The 19,755-nt window shown below is 41.8% G+C and overlaps 1 protein-coding gene across 1 annotated transcript in view; it reads right to left on the bottom strand.

Moving 5' to 3' along the window:
- XPO4 (exportin 4) overlaps positions 1-18,423 on the bottom strand; it is a 100,940-nt gene extending 82,517 nt beyond the window's left edge. The window contains exons 1-2 of the mRNA XM_061170849.1: positions 18,349-18,423; positions 3,757-3,862 (exon numbers count right to left, since the gene is read on the bottom strand). Of these exons, the coding sequence (XP_061026832.1) occupies positions 3,757-3,862; positions 18,349-18,417 (175 nt within the window). The 5' untranslated portion in view covers positions 18,418-18,423. The remainder of the gene's footprint in view (positions 1-3,756; positions 3,863-18,348) is intronic.
- Between the last annotated feature and the right edge of the window lie 1,332 nt (positions 18,424-19,755).

Genomic DNA, 19,755 nt, shown 5'->3' with positions numbered 1-19,755 from the left:
AGGAGAAATATGGTACTGCCTAATAAAGGTAATTCAAATCATCTCTTATTATAAACCTCTTCTTGAAAGAAAATGATGGTTGTTTGCCTATCTGCACTTTCTACTGAAATAGTAAACATTCTAAGGACCTGAAATTCTTAACCATGGATTTTAACAAGGAAGCAAAATTGTAGGGACTCACAGAATTTTAGAAATAGAACTCCGAAGATCATCTAATCCGATCCCTGCATTTGACTGTTGAAGAAACTGATGCACCAAGAGACTGTGAGAGGAAACTGCAGCCCGCGTGGCTGGCTGATGTCCTCTGGTGACACGCGCCTTGCCCTAAATGCAGGTGCCAACAAGACAAGGCCCGGCACACACTCCTGCTTCTCGTGAGCAATGAAACATGCTCCTGTCTAACTCCGTGCGCTTACAGCCTAGCTTTTTTCTGCCCCCTCCCCTTTTCTGCAAGGGTCAGTAGGGGGACAATTACAGAAAGTAAATCACATTCAGAAGTTTTCAAGATAACTCTTTTCCTTAGATTTCTCTGTTTTTTATCAAATGAAGATCTCTAAATTACTATTCCTATAAGAAACTGTCTCTAAGAATGGAGGAATCTGAAAAAAAGAAAGCCAGATTCCAAATTTAAAAGTTTTCCTAACCTAATAAATTATACTTTCTCATAGAAACTGCCACTGGCCTTCATAAACTGCACTTGAACATAACAGAAATGTGCAGAAGATGCTCGCCGGAGCTCTGGAGGCCTGCCAGCAGAAGATGAGGACGTGACACACAGAGGAGCCTTCTTCTTGCTCTCTGCTGGAAAGATGCTCAAAATTGCCAGGTCCGTGTGCAGAACTCACAGTTCAACTAGAATTTCTAATACCCTTAGGGATGATTTCCCACTGACTAGGACACTGTTTAGATGACAAATTAGTTTAAGCCACTTTAGCAGGAAGCTTTCACTTCCTACCACAGTAACTCTTTAATAATAATTACGTAAATAAAATTCACATGTATCTTGTCGGCCATCTGAAACTAGAGCCAGGAAGACTAAAGCGAGAGTGAAGTTAAGGGCCGAGAGGAAAAGCGCTGCGTTCTGGCGTCCAGCGACTACACTCCCCTCTCTGGCCTCGGGGTTCCTGTCCAAAGCAGAGGCAACGTAAGCTGCACAGCGACACACACGCACACCAACAGTAATACGTCTCAGGCTCGTTCTGTTTTGTCTCGGCTACCTCTGAGATAAGAAACGAAGGAAATCCTTTTCTCCCTGAGAAAAGGGCAAAAGAAAGCTGCCAAGTTAGCTCCAGAAGTGCTGGACCGACCCCTCAAAGTCTGGGGGTATTTCTTTAACAAGAGCAGGACTCACAGGTTTTTTGAAGGAACATCTGACCCTACAAAACTAGTAAATTCCTAAGTGCCAAAGACTTCTGAGGCCAAGAAGTCTGAAAGTGCTCTAACAAAACACACAACCATGCAACATGCACACGCACGCACGCGCACAAACACACACACACGTGCACACACAGAAAAGAGCAAAGAAATTAAAACTACAGTGAAAACAAAAGAATAAGACGAGAATGAAATGAGATAAAATGAGAAACATAATAAAACTTAAGTTAGAAGTGGGAAGGAAGAATTTTAAGAGGCCAAAAAAGGGAAGCATCCAAGAGAAAGTCTCCCCTTCATTAGAATCTATCACCCAGACATTCTATAAAAATGACTTATAATCCCGAAATAAGAATGTGAAAATTCTGGATTGCGATCGACTGCCACGTGCATGAGAAGTCTTCTTAGAGGAATTAACCTTTCTGGGCTGGTGGCAACTGAGTAAGGAGTTAAGATTTTCTGTGAAGTTTAGATGTAAACATTAATGTAACACAAGGCTTTGCAGTACATTAATGATTATGCTTATAACCCATGCACCCAACCTTTTAAACAGTTAATGTCTCAAAACCCAAACTGCTTCCAATAGTGCGGCTGGAACTAGCAATACTATTCTTTAGAAATTTTTATCAGGAAAACAGAAGTATTCTAAAACAAGCTCACATCAATAACAAAGCAATAGTTCTTCATAAAATATACATACTCTAAAAAGGAAAGAGTGGTATAAACAAATACACTCTAATAACATACTTATCACTTAGATCGGGTATTTCCAGCTAGCACAGAAGGACAACTGAGTCACAGTCAGTCGGAAGTCAGATGAAACACCGCTGGGACCCTGTTTATGCAGTGAAGGCACAGCCACAAAAGCCAGACTCAGATCATCTGAGGTTTTCTACATCTATTAATGCTGAACAATTTCAAGGCAGTAAGGATGAAGTAAGGCTCCCTTAAATTCTTAATGATGTTTAGTTTTGCTTCTTTTAATTTAACACTGAGTTATTCTCCACAAGATAACAAATTTTCTTAGTGCCAGAAGCAAATTCAACCAAGTATAAAAACAGACTACTCAAAAAACAAAAAAGCCCGCCTCATTTAGAATTAAACGTGGTTATTAAACTGCTTCTCTAATGTAAGATCTAACTCCTGAAGGAGATAAGGCCGCCTTGACCTCTGATGCTAGCTCCGTGCAGACAGAGGACAGAGCATTTTTCAAAGGCCATCTGAAATGAAGTAACGGGGCAATGACATCTACATGGCTGTTCACACAGTGCTTTCATATGTTACTACATCTGCACCTCACTACGACTTAAGACAGTCAAGTCCGTTTAAGGCAAACGACATCATTATGCCCATTTCACAGATGAAAAAAGGGCCTGAGAGGTGAAGTGACTTCCTCAAGCTGCTTCCAGGCCGCAGGCACCCTGGCGCCCGGCCCTGCCCACTGAGCCCCACAGCCCTCGCCCCAGCCCTGAGCTGGAGAGCACTCTGCACACAGAGCTGGAATGGCAGGCTGTTTCCATCCAGAAACCAGAGTGCTGGTGGCTACGGATTAGTCTTCCTAAAAGCACAAGAATACAAGGTCAGATAGTTTAGTTCCTAACACTCAACTAACCAATTCTGTGGTCACGGACAACTCAAATAGCCTTCCTTTCAGAGCCTTCAACGTGGGTTACAAAAAAAGTGGCTCCAATTAAGAAAAACAGCCAACAATTATCAGATTATAAAATAACAATAACCAATGAAATCTCTCTTAACTATTATTGAAAAATACCTAAGAGGCAGAGAAAATGCCATCTCTGAATAAGTTATGACTTCTGTGATAATTTTTAAAGGAAAGAGATCACTTCCATACATATGTCAGATATAAGGTACTCACAAAACATTTTTTACAAGAGTAAAAATCAATGCTTCATTTTAGGACATACAATGAAGATCCTACACAGAACTGACCAATATTCGCTAAGCGAGCTGAGTACAAACTATATGGTTTTTTAAAAACGATGAAAAAACAACTAAAAGAAACTGTAGAAACCCCAAAAAATAATCTTAATTTTAAAACACTGGGATACGTTATAGTACATTTCCTATAAGTGATACCATACTTGAAAACAACAGAAAAAAACATTAGATTTTCCTCCCACCATTAACAGCCTTGATATTAGAGTCAATAATAAAACAACTTACTGAATGTTTTATTTAGGGAAGAAAAATCCAAAGCAAAATCAGAGTTTTCTCTCTGGCTTTATGGAATATCTTTAAAGCCACTTCAGTGGAATGATTATTAATGGAAAATTATAACTGTACAAACCTGCTTGTTTTTAAAGGAATTTAAAATATCTGAAGTTCAAGATAGAAAAACTAGGTATTTTTAAAGTAAACACTTACCCAAAATATGCTTGCAAACTGCAAATGGTGATTTTGATTTCCTAAATGATAAGAATATATGCTCAGCATGCTGGCGCTGTTCAGTGTTAACCATGGAAGGTGGTGCCTTGAGATTTAAAAACAAACACAAACACAGAGCACACTTGTTTAATTAGGAAGCTTGAACAACAGCAATCCTTTTACCCACAACAAGAGAAACATTTTCACTTTCAGGGGACAACGGGAGTACAAATTCTTGCTTAATTTTTCTTAAGGAACTACAGTATTAAACGTCATAATAAATATTTAAAATACAGTTTCAGGGAAAAGAAAGAAATTCCTGGCAAGGTTTGGATCAGAATCCTTTCAAGTTGCCTACACTTAAGAAAGATAGATATTTATTTATTTAACATTTTTTTTTAATTTTTTAAAAAAAAACATAGCCTACTCATTGCCTTTTATTCCGAAATATACCACTCCATCTAAACTGACCAAGTTCAAATAATTTCTATTCTTCAGCCCTGGTGAAATTGAATCCAAAGTTACTAAAAATTGATTTCTAAAAACAATCCTTTAAGATAGAAATATTATCAGATAATTCTACCTCAAGTTTTCTAAAATCACTATTAAACCAGAAAAATTAGGAACAGCAAAGTTTGGAGTTTACAAAACTCCTTTCTGAATAATAAATTAATCAGCCAGAAAAGCCAGACTTCTCTCTCAACAAAAACAGCTTCTGAAAGTCTGCTCAGGTTTTTAAATTCCATTTTGTTCTAACAGTCTTTCTTCCAAAGATAATACTCTTCTGAACCAGCTCTACCTAAAATATACATTCCTAAAATATACATTCAAAGGTTATCTTTGACCTTACTGAGACCCATCTGAAGAGAAGGAGAAGAGATTGCTTATACAGCATACAGATCAAAATATCAGATTTCTCAATTTGGGAGGGGAGGGAAGGGTGAGGGTAGGTGGCAGGAAAATAAACCTTTGTTATTGTAACCAATATAAAGTGGGGAAATCATCATTTCAACTGTATTCAAAGACTCTGGAAGATGAAAAACATAACCAGGTACATTAGATTAATATTCATTATAAACTATATCAATTACGCAACATTAGTTACTCTACTTTCAGTTAAAATGGTAAAAAAGAAAAAAAAGAAGTAAATCCAAGAAAAATTAACTTTGACTCTCTTGCCTAAAGGAATTCTTATAATTAGCTAAAGCCAGTTCAGACTACTATTCCTAATGATATAGCACCCTCTACAGCTCTCTAGATAAAAATGAAAATATTTCCGTTAAAGAACTACATTAAATAGATAACAAGGATACACTGTACAGCACAGGGAATTACGGCCATTATCTTGTAATAACCTATAATGGAATATAATCTACAAAAATACTGAGTATGGGGGCTTCCCTGGTGGTGCAGTGGTTAAGTGTCCGCCTGCCAATGCAGGGGACACGGGTTCGATCCCTGGTCCGGAAAGATCCCACATGCCGCGGAGCAACTAAGCCCATGTGTCACAACTACTGAAGCCCGCATGCCTAGAGCCCGTGCTCCGCAACAAGAGAAGTCACCGCAATGAGAAGCCCGGGCACTACAACAAAGAGTAGCCCCTGCTCGCCGCAACTAGAGAAAGCCTGCGCGCAGCAACGAAGACCCAATGCAGCCAAAAATAAATAAAATAAATAAATTTATTAAAAAGATAAATAAGAAATGATAAAATCACCTAGAAAAGTAATACAATAACAAAATAAAAATAAATCAGCACTATTACATTATCCTCAACTCTTTTTACTACATTGCTCAGAGTATAACATGATCTTTCAACAAGGTATAAATGAAATCTGGGAACACCATATTTGTAGTCTTTTTTTTTTTTTTTTTAAGGTTTCACTGAAGAGTGTTGAGAATTGAGAATTTTTCATTTTCTACCCATAATGACAAAGAGAAAAAAATTGATAAGGAAAGGCATTTCACAATTAAGAGATAAGTCAGAAGCTGAATGCAAAAAGACATACAGCAGCACACTAAACCTGCACTGTCCAAAACAGCAGCCACTAGCCACATTTGTTAAAATTAAATTAAACAAAAAAAAAATTCAGTTCCTGGGCTGCACTAGCCACATTTCAAGTGCTTAATAGCACTCGTGGCTGGTGGCTACCACACTGGACAACACAGATTCAGAACATTCCTATCACTGCAGAAAGTTTTAACAGACAAACTCCATTAATGATGATAAAACTAATCATGTAAGTGTAACCTCAGAACTTGAGTCTTGAGATGATGATATTCTAGATCAGTAGTTCTCAACTGAGGCAACTTTGTCCCACAAGGGACATCTAGCAATATCTGGAGACATTTTTGGTTGCCACACTGGGGAGTGCTATTGACAACTAGTGTATAAAGGGCAGGGATGTTGCTAAACATCCTACAACGCACAACCGAGCCCAAAACACCAACGGTGACCAAGTTGAGAAACCCTGCCCTAGGTGAACTGTCTCAAACTCAAGAATCAGTGAATGAACAATATACTTCCAAGGAAAAAAAGGAAACATGGTATTCTCATCCAGTCAGTCATTACGCTAGAATTACTTTATTACCCAGTATTCTGTGACAAGAACTGGAACCAACTTGTTTTGCTAAAACGATATGACAGTATTTTTTACTCTCTTACGATATCTGTGTAAAAAGTTGGCTTAAAAAAAAAAAAAAAAAAAAAAAAGTTGGCTTGATACAGTTCATTAAAGGATAAATGCTAAACGCAGGTGTGTATACAAAGATAATAAAAAAAGTAATTGTCTCGCTCATTCTAACTGGTGTCTATAAATCTAAAAATAAAAATGACTCACAATTAAGAAGCAAAAAATATGGTCATCTTCTGTTCATCAATATTATATGCCATTGGGACTTCCCTGGTGGCGCAGTGGTTAAGAATCCGCCTACCAATGCAGGGGACACGGGTTCGAGCCCTCGTCCGGGAAGATCCCACATGCTGCGGAGCAACTGAGCCCATACACAACTACTGAACCTGCGCTCTAGAGCCCGCGAGCCACAACTACTGAGCCCACGTGCCACAACTACTGAAGCCCATGCACCTAGAGCCCGTGCTCCCCAACAAGAGAAGGCACTGCAATGAGAAGCCTGGGCACCGCAACAAAGAGTAGCCCCCGCTCGCTGCAACTAGAGAAAGCCCGCGCGCAGCAACGAAGACCCAACGCAGACATACATACGTACATACATACATAAATAAATAAAATATTAAATGCCATCAATGTTTTCAAAAGTATTGTTTTGATGATTCTAAAGCAGGAAAAATAATCAGAATAATAAGCGAAAATGTATTAAAGATTCATCTGAGGTCTAGAATCAGTACTACATTTTGAGGGTGAGAATGTAACAACCAGGAGTAGAGACAGGACCCATGAGGAGTATTTGAAACCTGGACTCAGTATTTACAGAGCTGAAGATGAACGCAAAGAGATACAGTCACACTCCAGACTCGCACCGCCCAATATGGCAGCCCCTACCCCCACTGACTATGTAAATTAATTAAAGTAAAAAATTCAGTTCCTCCTCTGCACAAGGCACGTTTCAAGAGCTCAACACCCACATGTGGCTACTGGCCACCACACTGGAGAGTGCAGATATAGAAGACACTACTCTTGAAGAAATTTAATTAATTCAACAAATATTTACAGAGTGCTTACTACAAGGTTACCTAGATTCATGTGATTTGATGCGATGTTATGTGATAGATTAATGTACAAAATAACTGCTATCACTTATAGAGCACTTACTATGTATGAGGCACTATTCTAAACACTTTCCTTTAAATGTAAAGGGAATCATTTAATCTACACATTAACTCTCTGGAAATAATTATTTTCCTAGTTTAGAGATGAAGAAACAGACGCATAGAGGTTAAGTGACTTGCCAAATGTCACACAGCTAGTCACGGGGTGGAGTCAAGAGGAATCCAAACAGTCTGGCTCCAGACCCTCTATGTTCTAACACTGCTCCATGTGTGCTGCCTAGTCTAGCAATAGGGTGATTTTTCTAACATCTTATCTGATTAGGTCACTATCATGCTACTGTTGTTTTCTAATTAGTTCTCTAATCCCTGCCACAAATCCACAAAATATAGATAGACCAGCAAGATTGGGGTCAAATAATTTTATATTAAAACATGGATATATTATGGACTAGAATAAAATTTCTATTAACCTTTTTTTAAATATTTATTTATTTGGCTGTGCCAGGTCTTAGTTGCAGCACGCGGGATCTTTAGTTGCAGCACGTGGGATCTAGTTCTCTGACTATGGATTGAACTCAGGCCCCCTGCGTTGGGAGCGTGGTGTCTTAACCGCTGGACCACCAGGGAAGTCCCTCTATTAACTTTTTAAGACAAAAATTGAGAAATTTTAGCTTATACAAGCTGTTTTGGGGTACTCCCTAGGTCCCCCTAAATATATATTCACTCTCTTTTACCATAAGAGTCACCTTAGCAGTAAAAAAAATTTTAAGAATATTAATACATTCCCTTCCACCCTGGCTTTGTTCAGAGTCTCATCATCTCTTTGCAGAACAACTTAACAGCCTCCTAACTCGTCTTCCACCTCACATCTTGCTTCCCTCAGATCAGATTTTCACACTGCTGTCAGAGTGAAACCACAGAACTGACACACTACAGGGTGAGTCCAAGCTAATTATCGTGCAAATAAGACCTTAGGTAGCCCAGACCCTGCCTATTTCCCTAGGCTCATCTCCCTTCCCCCTTTATTCATTTCTTTCATTCAACAAATATTACCAAGCAACTATTATGTGCAAACAAGGTCCCTAAACTAACACATTAGCATCTAGCTAGGGAGACCAACATTCATTAATTAACCACACAAATAAATGTAAAATTCCAGTGGGGCAGGTGTTATCTAAGTATAGGACAGGTGAGTCTCACCTTTCTGAGAAGCTAAGGCAGGCTTTCCTGAGAAAGCGACTATGGGGAGACCTGAAGGATCAGGTGAGAGTGAGGAAGAGCGTTTTAGGCAGAGGGAACAGTGTATGAAAGGTTCTGTGACAGGACCAAGGACAGGAGAGGGAAGGGTGGAGAAAGAACTGGTGTGGCTGATGCAGAAAAAAAGAGATGGGAGAAGGGTCCTCAGAAGCTGGAAATATGGGCTTTCCTGGTGGCGCAGTGGTTGAGAATCCACCTGCCAATGCAGGGGTCACAGGTTCCATCCCTGCTCCGGGAAGATCCCACATGCTGCAGAGCAACTAAGCCCGTGCACCACAACTACTGAGCCTGTGCTCTAGAGCCCGCGAGCCACAACCACTGAGCCCACGCGCCTAGAGCCCGTGCTCCGCAACAAGAGAAGCCACCGCAATGAGAAGTCCGCGCACCGCAACGAAGAGTAGCCCCCGCTCGCCGCAACTAGAGAAAGCCCGCGCACAGCAGCAAAGACCCAATGCAGCCAAAAATAAATAAATAAAATAAATTAAAAAAAAAAAAAAAGGAAGAAGCTGGAAAGATAAAAACTTATCCAAAGCCTCACAAAGAGAAAGCAGTAATAAAACTTCAGTTCAAACCTGGGTAATCTGTCTCTGGAACCCTTCCCTTACAGCATATTTCCATCCACAAATTACAATCAAATGTCCACTATGTGCCAGGCAATGTGCTAGATGCTTCAGACACAACAGTGAGTCACTGATAAACAAAAACAAACAGAATCCATGTTCCCAAGGAGCTTACAATCCAGCAGAGAAGTCAATCATATAATCAAATAAGCAGCATAAAACTGTGGATGCCATCAACGTTACTAAAGCAAATGGTGCCATGGGAAGAGAATTTAATCTAGTTCAGAGTGGTCAGGCTTTTTCTGTCAAAGTAAACACCTACACTAAGATCTGAAAAATTAAATGTCAACTAGGCAAAAGAGGGAGAAGGGTGTTCTAAGCCAAGGGAATCCATGCGTGTAAGGTTCAGGAAGGAGGGAGCAGATCCAACGTGTGGACTGATGCCCAGTCTGCGCAGCCCAAGGCCAGCTTCCTCAATGTGTGACCGGGGCAGTAGCATGGGGCCCAGCTCTCCGCAGGGCCCCATGCTTAATGCGATACTCTGCGCTCACCATCCTGAAATTCTTAATCATTTTATCTCTGAACCTGTGTTTTGTAAGCGAAGCCCAATGGGACAATGGAGCGTGCATGGGAGTGGTGAGGACAGGCTGGTGGCCAGGCACACGTGCACGTGCCTCGAGGCAGCCTGGGGCACCGGGTCAAGGTGGCTAGGGTGGGAGCTGGGCCCAAACAGGCAGCAGCACCTGGACCCATGGCGAGGCCAGCTTGCCTGTCCATCCCCAGAGCCCGTGCCTGAAGCACCTGCACAAACATTAACTCTCCAGCCTGAGCACTGTGACAGGAACTCGGTAAACCTTCTCAGTAAACTGCAAAACAAAAATGTACACGTGGACACCACAATAAAGCGTTTCAGGGAGTTATTAGAATTTTTCAAAAAGTTTGATTCTTCTCTCTGGAGACTTCCCTGGTGGCGCAGTGGTTAAGACTCTGTGCTCCCAATGCAGGGGGCCCGGGTTCGATCCCTAGTCAGGGAACTAGATCCCACATGCCGCAACTAAGAGTTCACATGCCACAACTAAGGAGCTGGCGAGATGCAACTAAGGAGCCCGCCTGCCGCAACTAAGACCCAGTGCAACCAAATAATAAACAAATATTTTTAAAAAAGAATCTCTGATTTTCAAACTGCTACAGCAAAGCAAACATCTGCAGGTTTAGAAATAGAAATTAAATTCAGAGATTGTCACATTCAATGGAAAAGAATGCTATTTTAACATAAAACTCTGGATGAACCATTTATTAATGAGGAAGACAATTTTACTTTTTTCCTACAATTGAAGATACAACCGCAGGATACATAAATGGGCGTTTTTAATTACATACAAATCATTAAGCTACTTGTGGTTTCTTGCATAACCTCTGCAAGTAACAAGGAGTGTCACAGGAACATTAAAATATTGATAAATTTACACCTAAAATTAAATTCAAACTCACATGAAACTGATTTATATGAAGAGTTAAATCTTTTTAGAAAAAATGTTCTGCAAGAATCATGAGCTGTAAATGTACTACAATTTACACTTGTAAATAATTATCATCTTCCCTCTGAATCCACAGGTTCCACATCTGCAGATTCAACCAACTACAGATGGAAAATATTTGGGGAAAAAATTCCAGAAAATTCCAAAAAGCAAAACTTGAATTTGGGACTTCCCTGGAGGTCCAGTGGTTAAGACTCCACACTTCCACTGCAGGGGGCACGGGTCTGATCCCTGGTCAGGGAACTAAGACCCCGCACGCCATGCGGCACAGCCAAAAAATTAAAAAACAAACAAAAAAACTATCACATATTAGACCCACATTTCTTGAAAGTTCCATAATATTCCACTATACAGAATACCACGGTTTATTTACAATTTCTTCCAACTAGACATTCACACTGTTTCAGTTCTTTGCTAAAGCAAGGTATATAGACACTACAGTAAGTGCTTTTCCCATACGTGCAAGTATTTCGGGAGGCTGAATGAATGGGCAGAAGTGGAACAGCTGGGTCAAAGGGCATGCAGACTTTCAAGGCTCCAGTAACACACCTCCAGACCATCTCCCAAACTTGCAGCCTGCTACGCGTCCACGAACGCTGTCCATCTCCATACATTCACAGCCTGAAATACCGTCTCAATCACAGGTCTGTTTCTGCACTATTCTATTCCAACTTCCCATTCTTTTTCCTCTCCAGCACCATAACCCTGCAATTACTGCAGCTTCTGAATACATTTCAATAACTGGTACAAACTCCCCCAAACCCTCCTTTCTTCTTTTTCTTAACGTCTTTTGTTACTGTCATGCAATATTCTTCCAGATAATATGTATTTTCTAATTAACCAGTCAAGCTTTTCTCCCACCTCAAAAAAGGGTGAGGAGGGAAGAGGGATTTTGACTGATATTACATTCAGTATATAGACTAATGAGGAAGGAACTGCCACCTTAACCAGATTAGCTCTTTGGATTGAGGAACACAACCTTCATTTAATTCAGATCTTCTTTTACATTCTTCAAATAAGCTGTCTAGTTTTTGTCACAAAAATGTTGTATATTTCTTATTAAATAATGTCCTGTAGTTTATTCCTCCAGTTTTTATTCTTAACAGAATGAGATTTTTTTCCATTTTTAGGCTGACCATTGTTGGTATAAAGGAAATCTTACAATTGGTTTATTTGCCTTATATCTGGCCACCTTACCAAACAACTATTGGTTCTAGTAATAGTTTTTTAGTTAATTTCCTTGGATTTCTTCTTTCTGAATATCACCTGCAAATTACGATCTTTTTACTTTTCTTTCCAATATTTACTTATTTGGATGCACTGGGTCTTCGTCGCGGCATGCAGGATCTTTAGTTGCGGCATGCGGAATCTTTTTTTTTTTTTTTTTGTAGTTGCAGCGTGCAGGATCTTTAGTTACAGCGTGTGAACTCTTAGTTGCAGAATGTGGGATCTAGTTCCCTGACGAGGTATCGAACCCCGGGCCCCTGCATTGGGAGCACGGAGTCTTAGCCACTGGACCACCAGGGAAGTTCCTTATTCCTTTTTCTTATCTTTCTGTACCAGCTAGGCCCTCCCCTTCAGAAAGTGTTGAATAATAGTTTTATTAGAACTCCCTATTTTAGTCTTAAGACTATCTCCATTTACTGGTGGTTTCAAATAATTATTTTTTATCATATATTTATCATTTCCTAGTTTATTGAATTTTTAATCATAAAATGCTGTTAAATTTTATCAACTGCCTTTTAGGTATCTATGGATGATTTCAAATGTCTTTCACATTTCTTCTTTGGATCACTGGCTATGTTCCAGTTAGCTGAGTTTGACACAAATCCAACTGCAAAATACAAATTTAATTAAACTGAATTTTAAATAAAAATTTCCCGTTACCTAGTTTTTTGAGAAAAAGAACTGTTGGTGCCAGTCTAATATCTAGCGCCACAGCAGAGATGAAAAGACAAGGTTGAAATAAATAAAAATGCTTACACGATACAATGAATCTTTTCAATACGAAAAGTAAATGCTATAAGCAAAATTATTAATTTTATGACGTGCACTATTGATCGCATGCACACACACACACAAAAAGCATTATACCTTACACATAGAAGGGGCTCAGGAAACACTAAATAAATGCTCAACTATTCCCCAAACACACTGCACTTGGTTCTCTCAGGCCTTCACACAAATATATCCCTCTACCTGGGACACCCCTATCCAACTGGAGAACTCCAATTTGTCCTTCATGTCTCAGCTTAAGGATCACCTAGGTTTTGAGAAGCCCTCTCTAGGTCCCATCTCAGCCTCAGATAGACGTCCCTCCTCTGCACTCTCACAGAGCAGCAACATATTCTCCTATTATAACATCACCTACCACTTACTAATAGTTTTGCCTTTCTTCCCCATTAGACTTTTGTTCTCTGTGAAAACAAGGCCTGCTTCTCCTGTCTCCTCAGCATACAAAGCATCGTGCCCAGCACACATGTACTGAAGAAATGCTGCAGAATAAGTGAATCAAACAAGATGGTAAGAATTTTTCTACAGCACTACATTTTTGCAGATGCTTTTAAAATGTTAACCAAATTCCAAAATAAAAGCCATGAAAACCAATCATGAATCCCTCTCATTAAAGTTGCATTTAGATTTATTAAAATCAACTCCAGCTTTAAAACAAATATATGAAATTACTTTCCTATAAAGTATCAATTAACATATATATGAAATTACTTTCCTATAAAGTATCAATTAACATATGTGCTCTCCATTATTTTATATTATCACTGCACACACTCGTTATGGACAATCCCTTATCCAAGGGAGCCAGGGGAGCAAAACCAAGGAAATTTAAGACAATAAATAAATCACTCTTTGGACTTATGGTTCAAACAAATGCAATATTAATAACAAAAGAATACTAGGTTTCTCCATTATGGCGTCTCTAAAATCCTAACACATCCTTTATTTTATATCTACTCACATAAAGGAGAAAATGGAAATAAACTTCTTTAAAATTCATCCACAATGAAGTGAACAAAGAAAAGTGCAGGAGGATATGGATCACACCATCTCATTTATGTAAAAAATACATTAGGGACTTCCTTGGTGATGCAGTGGTTAAGAATCCGCCTGCCACTGCAGGGGACACCGGTTCGAGCCCTGGTCCGGGAAGATCCCACATGCCACAGAGCAACTAAGCCCGTGCGCCACAACTACTGAGCCTGCGCTCTAGAGCCCGCGAGCCACAACTATTGAGCCCATGTGCCACAACTACTGAAGCCCACGCGCCTACAGCCCGTGCTCCGCAACAAGGGAAGCCACCGCAATGAAAAGCTCGCACACCGCAAGGAAGAGTAGCCCCCGCTCGCCGCAACTAGAGAAAAGCCCGCGCACAGCAATGAGGACCCAATGCAGCCAAAAATTAATTAATTAATTTTTTTAAAAACCGACGTATGTGTGCTCTTATGTGCTCAGAGATCTTCAAGATGGATACCCAAGGAACAGTGACCTCTGAAGACAGGAGATGGGAGCTTAGGGAGCCTTTACTTTCCCCATGCACCTTTCTGCACAGCTTGAATTTCTTACTATTCAGAAAGGCATTGATAAGATTTTTTTAAATCAAGGATAATATTTACAGTGTATCATTTATACAAAAAGCACTACATAATGTACATTGTAAAAGCATAGGAAATAAGGTCAAAGTATATTCAAACTTAATACAGATTGCTTAGGAAAGGGGACTGAGAGTGGGGAAAGGAGGGAACACTTTTTATTCTGTACATTGTGTGTTGCTGGTGTACTTTAAAATAACATGTTCCAATATTACTGTCATAATTTGTAAATGACATAAAATGTATCAGCCACACCAAATTCTCAGGTCTGTAACTGTAACCTGCTATAAGTTCTTACAGTCAGAGATACTCTCTCACTGCTGAGAATGTCAGCACAGGAAGTGTGGTCCACTTTACTTACTCTGTATGTATTTAATATCCTCTCAAAAACACATGGTTAGGTATCTTAAGCAGAAGCCAACAACTGGAATCTCTTTGGAAAAGAAAATTTCAAGACCTATTTAAACAACGCTCCATTTGCACATTGTTTTCAGAATAGATGGCGTCACGTGCATACTGTTACTAATTTACAAAAGCCCTTCCTCATTCTAGTTTGTTCACCTTCAAATTTATTTTCCAGCAAGTAACCTCACTGTCTTGAATCAGAAGACTAAGCAGTATTCACAAACATGTACAGAAAATACTCCCTATTACTACTTCGGGGCAGGGGGTGGGAATCAGGCTTTATGTTGAGACCTACATCTATAAATCCCATAAACATCTTTTTTACTCTAAAGGTCTAATATACTACTTTATTGGCAGCTTATCCAATAACCTAAAGAGGAAAGAATATAGGTGTTCACAGTGAAGCAACTGCAATAACCAAAAACACATTTTGAAATTTCCCATCAAGCAATAAAATTTAACATTTATAGCATTATAATATGTTGACTTTGAGAAGTAACATGGTTGAGTAAGTAAATTTTAAAAGAGTTCTGAAATGGAAGTCTGGTGATCTGGGTTCTGGATTGCTCTTACCACAAATTTGTTCTGTGACCTACCTTTGGCAAGTCACTTCTACCTCTTTGAACCTCAGTTTCCCCATCCGTAGAATGGAAGGGAAAACACTTAAACTAGATTTTTTTTTCAGGGTCTCTATTTCCTGAGAGAGGCTGATAAAAGCTATAAACCCTATTACCAAAAATGTATGTCTGCACCCAAAAATTTACTTACAATTTCCTTCTAATACCCATCTGAACTCCCTAAGACCTCTGCACTAAAAGATCTCCTGAGACTGTTTTACACACTAAAACTCCAAGCTGATTTTCATGAAAGAAATATATGGACTACCAAATGGAAAAATTAAGCAAAAATAATTGTGAAAGATATCACTGCTTTGAATCCCAAAACATATTAACAGCTAAAATACACAGCAGTTTTCTACAAACAAGATTTCCTCAAGGACTTCCCTGGCGGTCCAGTGGTTAGGATTCCACGCTTCCACTGCAGGGGGCACGGGTTTGATCCCTGGCTGGGCAACTAGGATCTCACAAGCCGCGTGGCGTGGCCAAAAAAAAAAAAATTTCCTCAGATGGATATCCATCCAACCCACAGACCGATAAATGCTACGATCACCCGTTCTTTTTTTTTTTTTTAATCTTCTAATGCTAAGTAATTGAAGGAGATTTGACAATCTTGACTATCCCCAAATTAATTCATCTACCTGCTTTCTAGTCCCACTAACCCACAGGCCAAGAACCCCAGGCTGATAACAGACAAACCTGAGCTGGAGTCCCCACTCTACTACTTGCCTTGAAAATCTGGGTAAATTACTTAGCATCTACATGTTTCAGTCCCTTAGTCCATAAAATGGAAATGAAAGTAATAACTTCCATAGTTACTGATAATTAAATACGATAATATATGCAAAGTGCTTGCATAGTGCCTCACACATGGTAAGCACTCAATAAAATGTGAGCTATTATTATTAATTATAATAAAATGGAATGCAGCTTTCATACTGAGAAATCATGCAGTAAGCGCTACTCTTCCGTATTTTTAAATAGTAAGTGGACACTTCCAAAAAGGAATTTCCTTTTTTTTTTTTTCCAGCCGTGCTTCGAGGCTTGTGGGATCCTAGTTCCCTGACCAGGGATGAAACTCGGGCCCCCTGCAGTGGAAGCATGGAGTCCTACCCACTGGACCGCCAGGGAATTCCCAGGAATTTCCTATTTTTAATAACATTTTTTTCAATACTCTTCTCTTCTGGAAAGATTTAAAAGTACGTAAATGGATACCTATACAACACATATGAGAGGTGGTAAGGTAGAGTAGAAAGAGAGCCAGTATTAGAGCCAGACAGATGCGAGTTGTAGACCTAATTCAGCCACTTAGTAATTACGTAACCTGGGCCACCTTAAGCTCTCTCTCAACCTTGTAAAGCAGCTACAAGGATTAACAAAGTATGTAAAGCATCAAGCACAGCATCTGGCAGGTAATGTGCACTCAATTAACAGTATTTATTCCGATTCTTCTCAGCTACTCCCTTATAGGTGATAAAACTAGCTTTGCCGGGGAAGAGAGAAGGTCCTAGCAAGCACAAATACTAATTAATACTCAGGCCAATGATGAAGGGCACATTTTTACCTTATCGACCTAAGAACTAAAGCAGTGTTTTGGGGGTCACATACTCCTTCCAAAGTCTAATGAAAATGGGGCCTCTAGCTCCTAGAAATTGTTCAGATATTGCAGGAAACGCTGTAAGTCAGAGATTTTAAGAACTTTGTATTAAGGGGGAATATTAGCTAGTTTTTTCTGGACTTAACTTGCAAGAGTCTGAAAACATTCTTTAAGTCAGTTTTTGTGACAAAACGGTTCACCTAACTTCGCTCATAATGCAGCAAGTAAATCCTGCTTTTAATTAGGCTTCTCAGTTTCATGAGCTAAATTTCATGAGCTACCTGGTGTTGTGTGTGAAAACAAAACTTGAGAAAAGGAACTACAAACTATGCTAGAATTAGTTCAAATATTTTAAAATGTGATGCTTGAACACATAACCCAAACACCGAACCAAAAGGGGAAAAAAGGTGCAAAAATGTAACGAAGCTGGCTACATTCAATTCTTAGAAAGGCTGTGTCAATTCAAGGAATCAAATAAGCCTCTAACTTCCAAAGAGATCTACAAGCACAGAAGTCATGATTTACAAAAAACAAAACTGAGCCAGCAAATACAGTTTACTGAGTAACTAAATATGGTTTATCCTTACTTCTACTCCCTGCGTGGAAGGCTTTACCCTCTGACTCGGCCTCACCTCCTCCTTGAGTAGGTAAATAACCTACTCACTAAATTGCTCTGTTCTTTGTACTGTAAGGGAAGAAAGAAGTCAACGAGGACCGTAGACCCAACTCTTCCCAACGCGCGACCCGCACGGAGCTCAGTACTAGACAAAGTTTTGCCCCCATGACCTTGGTCCCTAAGATTCCCCTCCCTCCCGCCAGCCCGCCGGTCCTTCCACGTGCGGCCGACTGCGGCTGCCCAGCCGTGGCTGCAGGCCGGAGAAAGCAGTCGGGGACCCGAAGGCACGAGGGGAACGAGCGCTGCTAACAGCACCCGGGCCGGACCAGCCCTCGGCCAGCACCCACTCCCCAGCGGCGCGCCCGCCTCTCCCCGACCCCGCGCTGGAGGGCCGGGGCGCAAGAAGCCCCTTTCCTTCGGCTCCCCACTCCGCGGCGCGGCGGGGGCGCCGGACACCCAGGGAAGTGACAGTCCGGCCAGGGGCACGGAGGCAGGCGCACAGCCGGAGGGAGAGTCCTGCGCCACGCCAGCCGCCCCCTCCAGCCCCGGGCTCCCGGGAGGCCGCGGCCGGCCGCCAGCCCGGCGGGCGCCAAGGCCGAGCGCAGCAAGGCCGCCGGAGGCAGCGGACGCGGGGCGCGGGGGCGCGGCCACTCACCATCAGAACTTTGGCCGCGTTCTCCAGCTGAGCGATCACTTCTGGGGGCCCCAGCGCCGCCGCCATCATGGTCTCTCTTCAATGACGCGCCATGCGCTGCATTCTGGGAGCGGGCGCCCGGCCGGCCAATCGCGCGGCGCCCCGGGCTCGCGCGCTCCCGCCGGAGCCGTCGCCGCCGCCGACGTCGACGCGGGGTCGCGGCGCTAGGGCGGCGGGCGGGCGGCGGGCGGCGGGGCGCTCCCCTGCCCTGGGCCGGTCCCCGCCCGCCCTCGGTCCCCCGACCCCCTCGCCCGCCCGCCGCCCGCCCCGGGGGCGCCTCCGGCCCGAACGTGTCCTCTGCGGCCGCGTCCCTTCCGGGGCAGGGCGGCCTGCGGGACTAGAAGTGTCTGCGACCCCGCGGAGCGCGCGTCCTCCCCGCTCGCGTCCCCGCCTCACACAGCCCCGAGCTGCGGGCACCGGACGGGGACGAGGCCGGAGCCCCCTCGGCGGGCAGCCTAGCATCCGGAGTCGGTGGAGCGCGCCGCCCCCTCTGTGCCGTGTGGGGACCTCGCAGCAGCGATGTTCGGTGTGGAGCCTGGAAGGAAGGTCCGTTAGGGGACCTCGGAACCCACCCTTCCTCCCCCCACTGTTTCAGCGCTCACACCAGCTCCAACTGCTGGAAACCTTGTTCTGTTCTGAGCTTACACCTACTTACGCATAGGTTTCTAGCTCTTGGTGCTGTTCTGCTTCTTGGGGCTGCACAGAAAGTCACGTTCATTTCAGTGTTCGTTAAGTTTTCTCTGTTGACGTCTTCCTTTATCTCTTCTTCCAGTGGTAAATAAGCCATACTTTGGGGTTTTCCCTTTTTTATGTCCCTGCAACAGAATTGCATTATTAGCTCCATTGAAAACGGGTTTCTTATATTGGGCATCTCTACAACTTGAAGTTGAGGAAGTGAATTAACAAGGCTTTTATTGCTTGAGAAATTAAGTACCTTTTATTTCGTTACAAAAGGGCGAAGAGTGCAGTGAATGGCCTTTTTTACTTTTAAGAATTGTGTGAAACTAGGTGGTTAACATGTAGTAGGCGTTCAATAAATACTTCACTAAGTACAGACGTCTGGACTTAACGATTTTTCGACTTCTCGATGGTGTGAAAGCGTTACATATACATTGGAAGCCGTGCTTCGATTTTTGATCTCTTCCGGGGCTGCGATGTGCGGTCCCGATGCGGTGTCCGATACCCTCGTGGTGCGCAGCGCTCAGTCAGGCGCACAATCACGAGGGTGAACCACTGGTACCCTTACCAAAAAACCACTCTGGTTTTACTTCAGTACGGTGTCCAACAAACTACATGAGACAGTCAACACTTTATTCTAAAACAGGCTCTGTGTTAGATGATTTTGCCCAACTGTAGGCTAATATTAAG

This window comes from Eubalaena glacialis, chromosome 16, assembly GCF_028564815.1.
Source record: "Eubalaena glacialis isolate mEubGla1 chromosome 16, mEubGla1.1.hap2.+ XY, whole genome shotgun sequence".
In the NCBI taxonomy this organism is placed as follows: domain Eukaryota; kingdom Metazoa; phylum Chordata; class Mammalia; order Artiodactyla; family Balaenidae; genus Eubalaena; species Eubalaena glacialis.
This window is presented reverse-complemented; position numbering and strand designations above follow the sequence as displayed.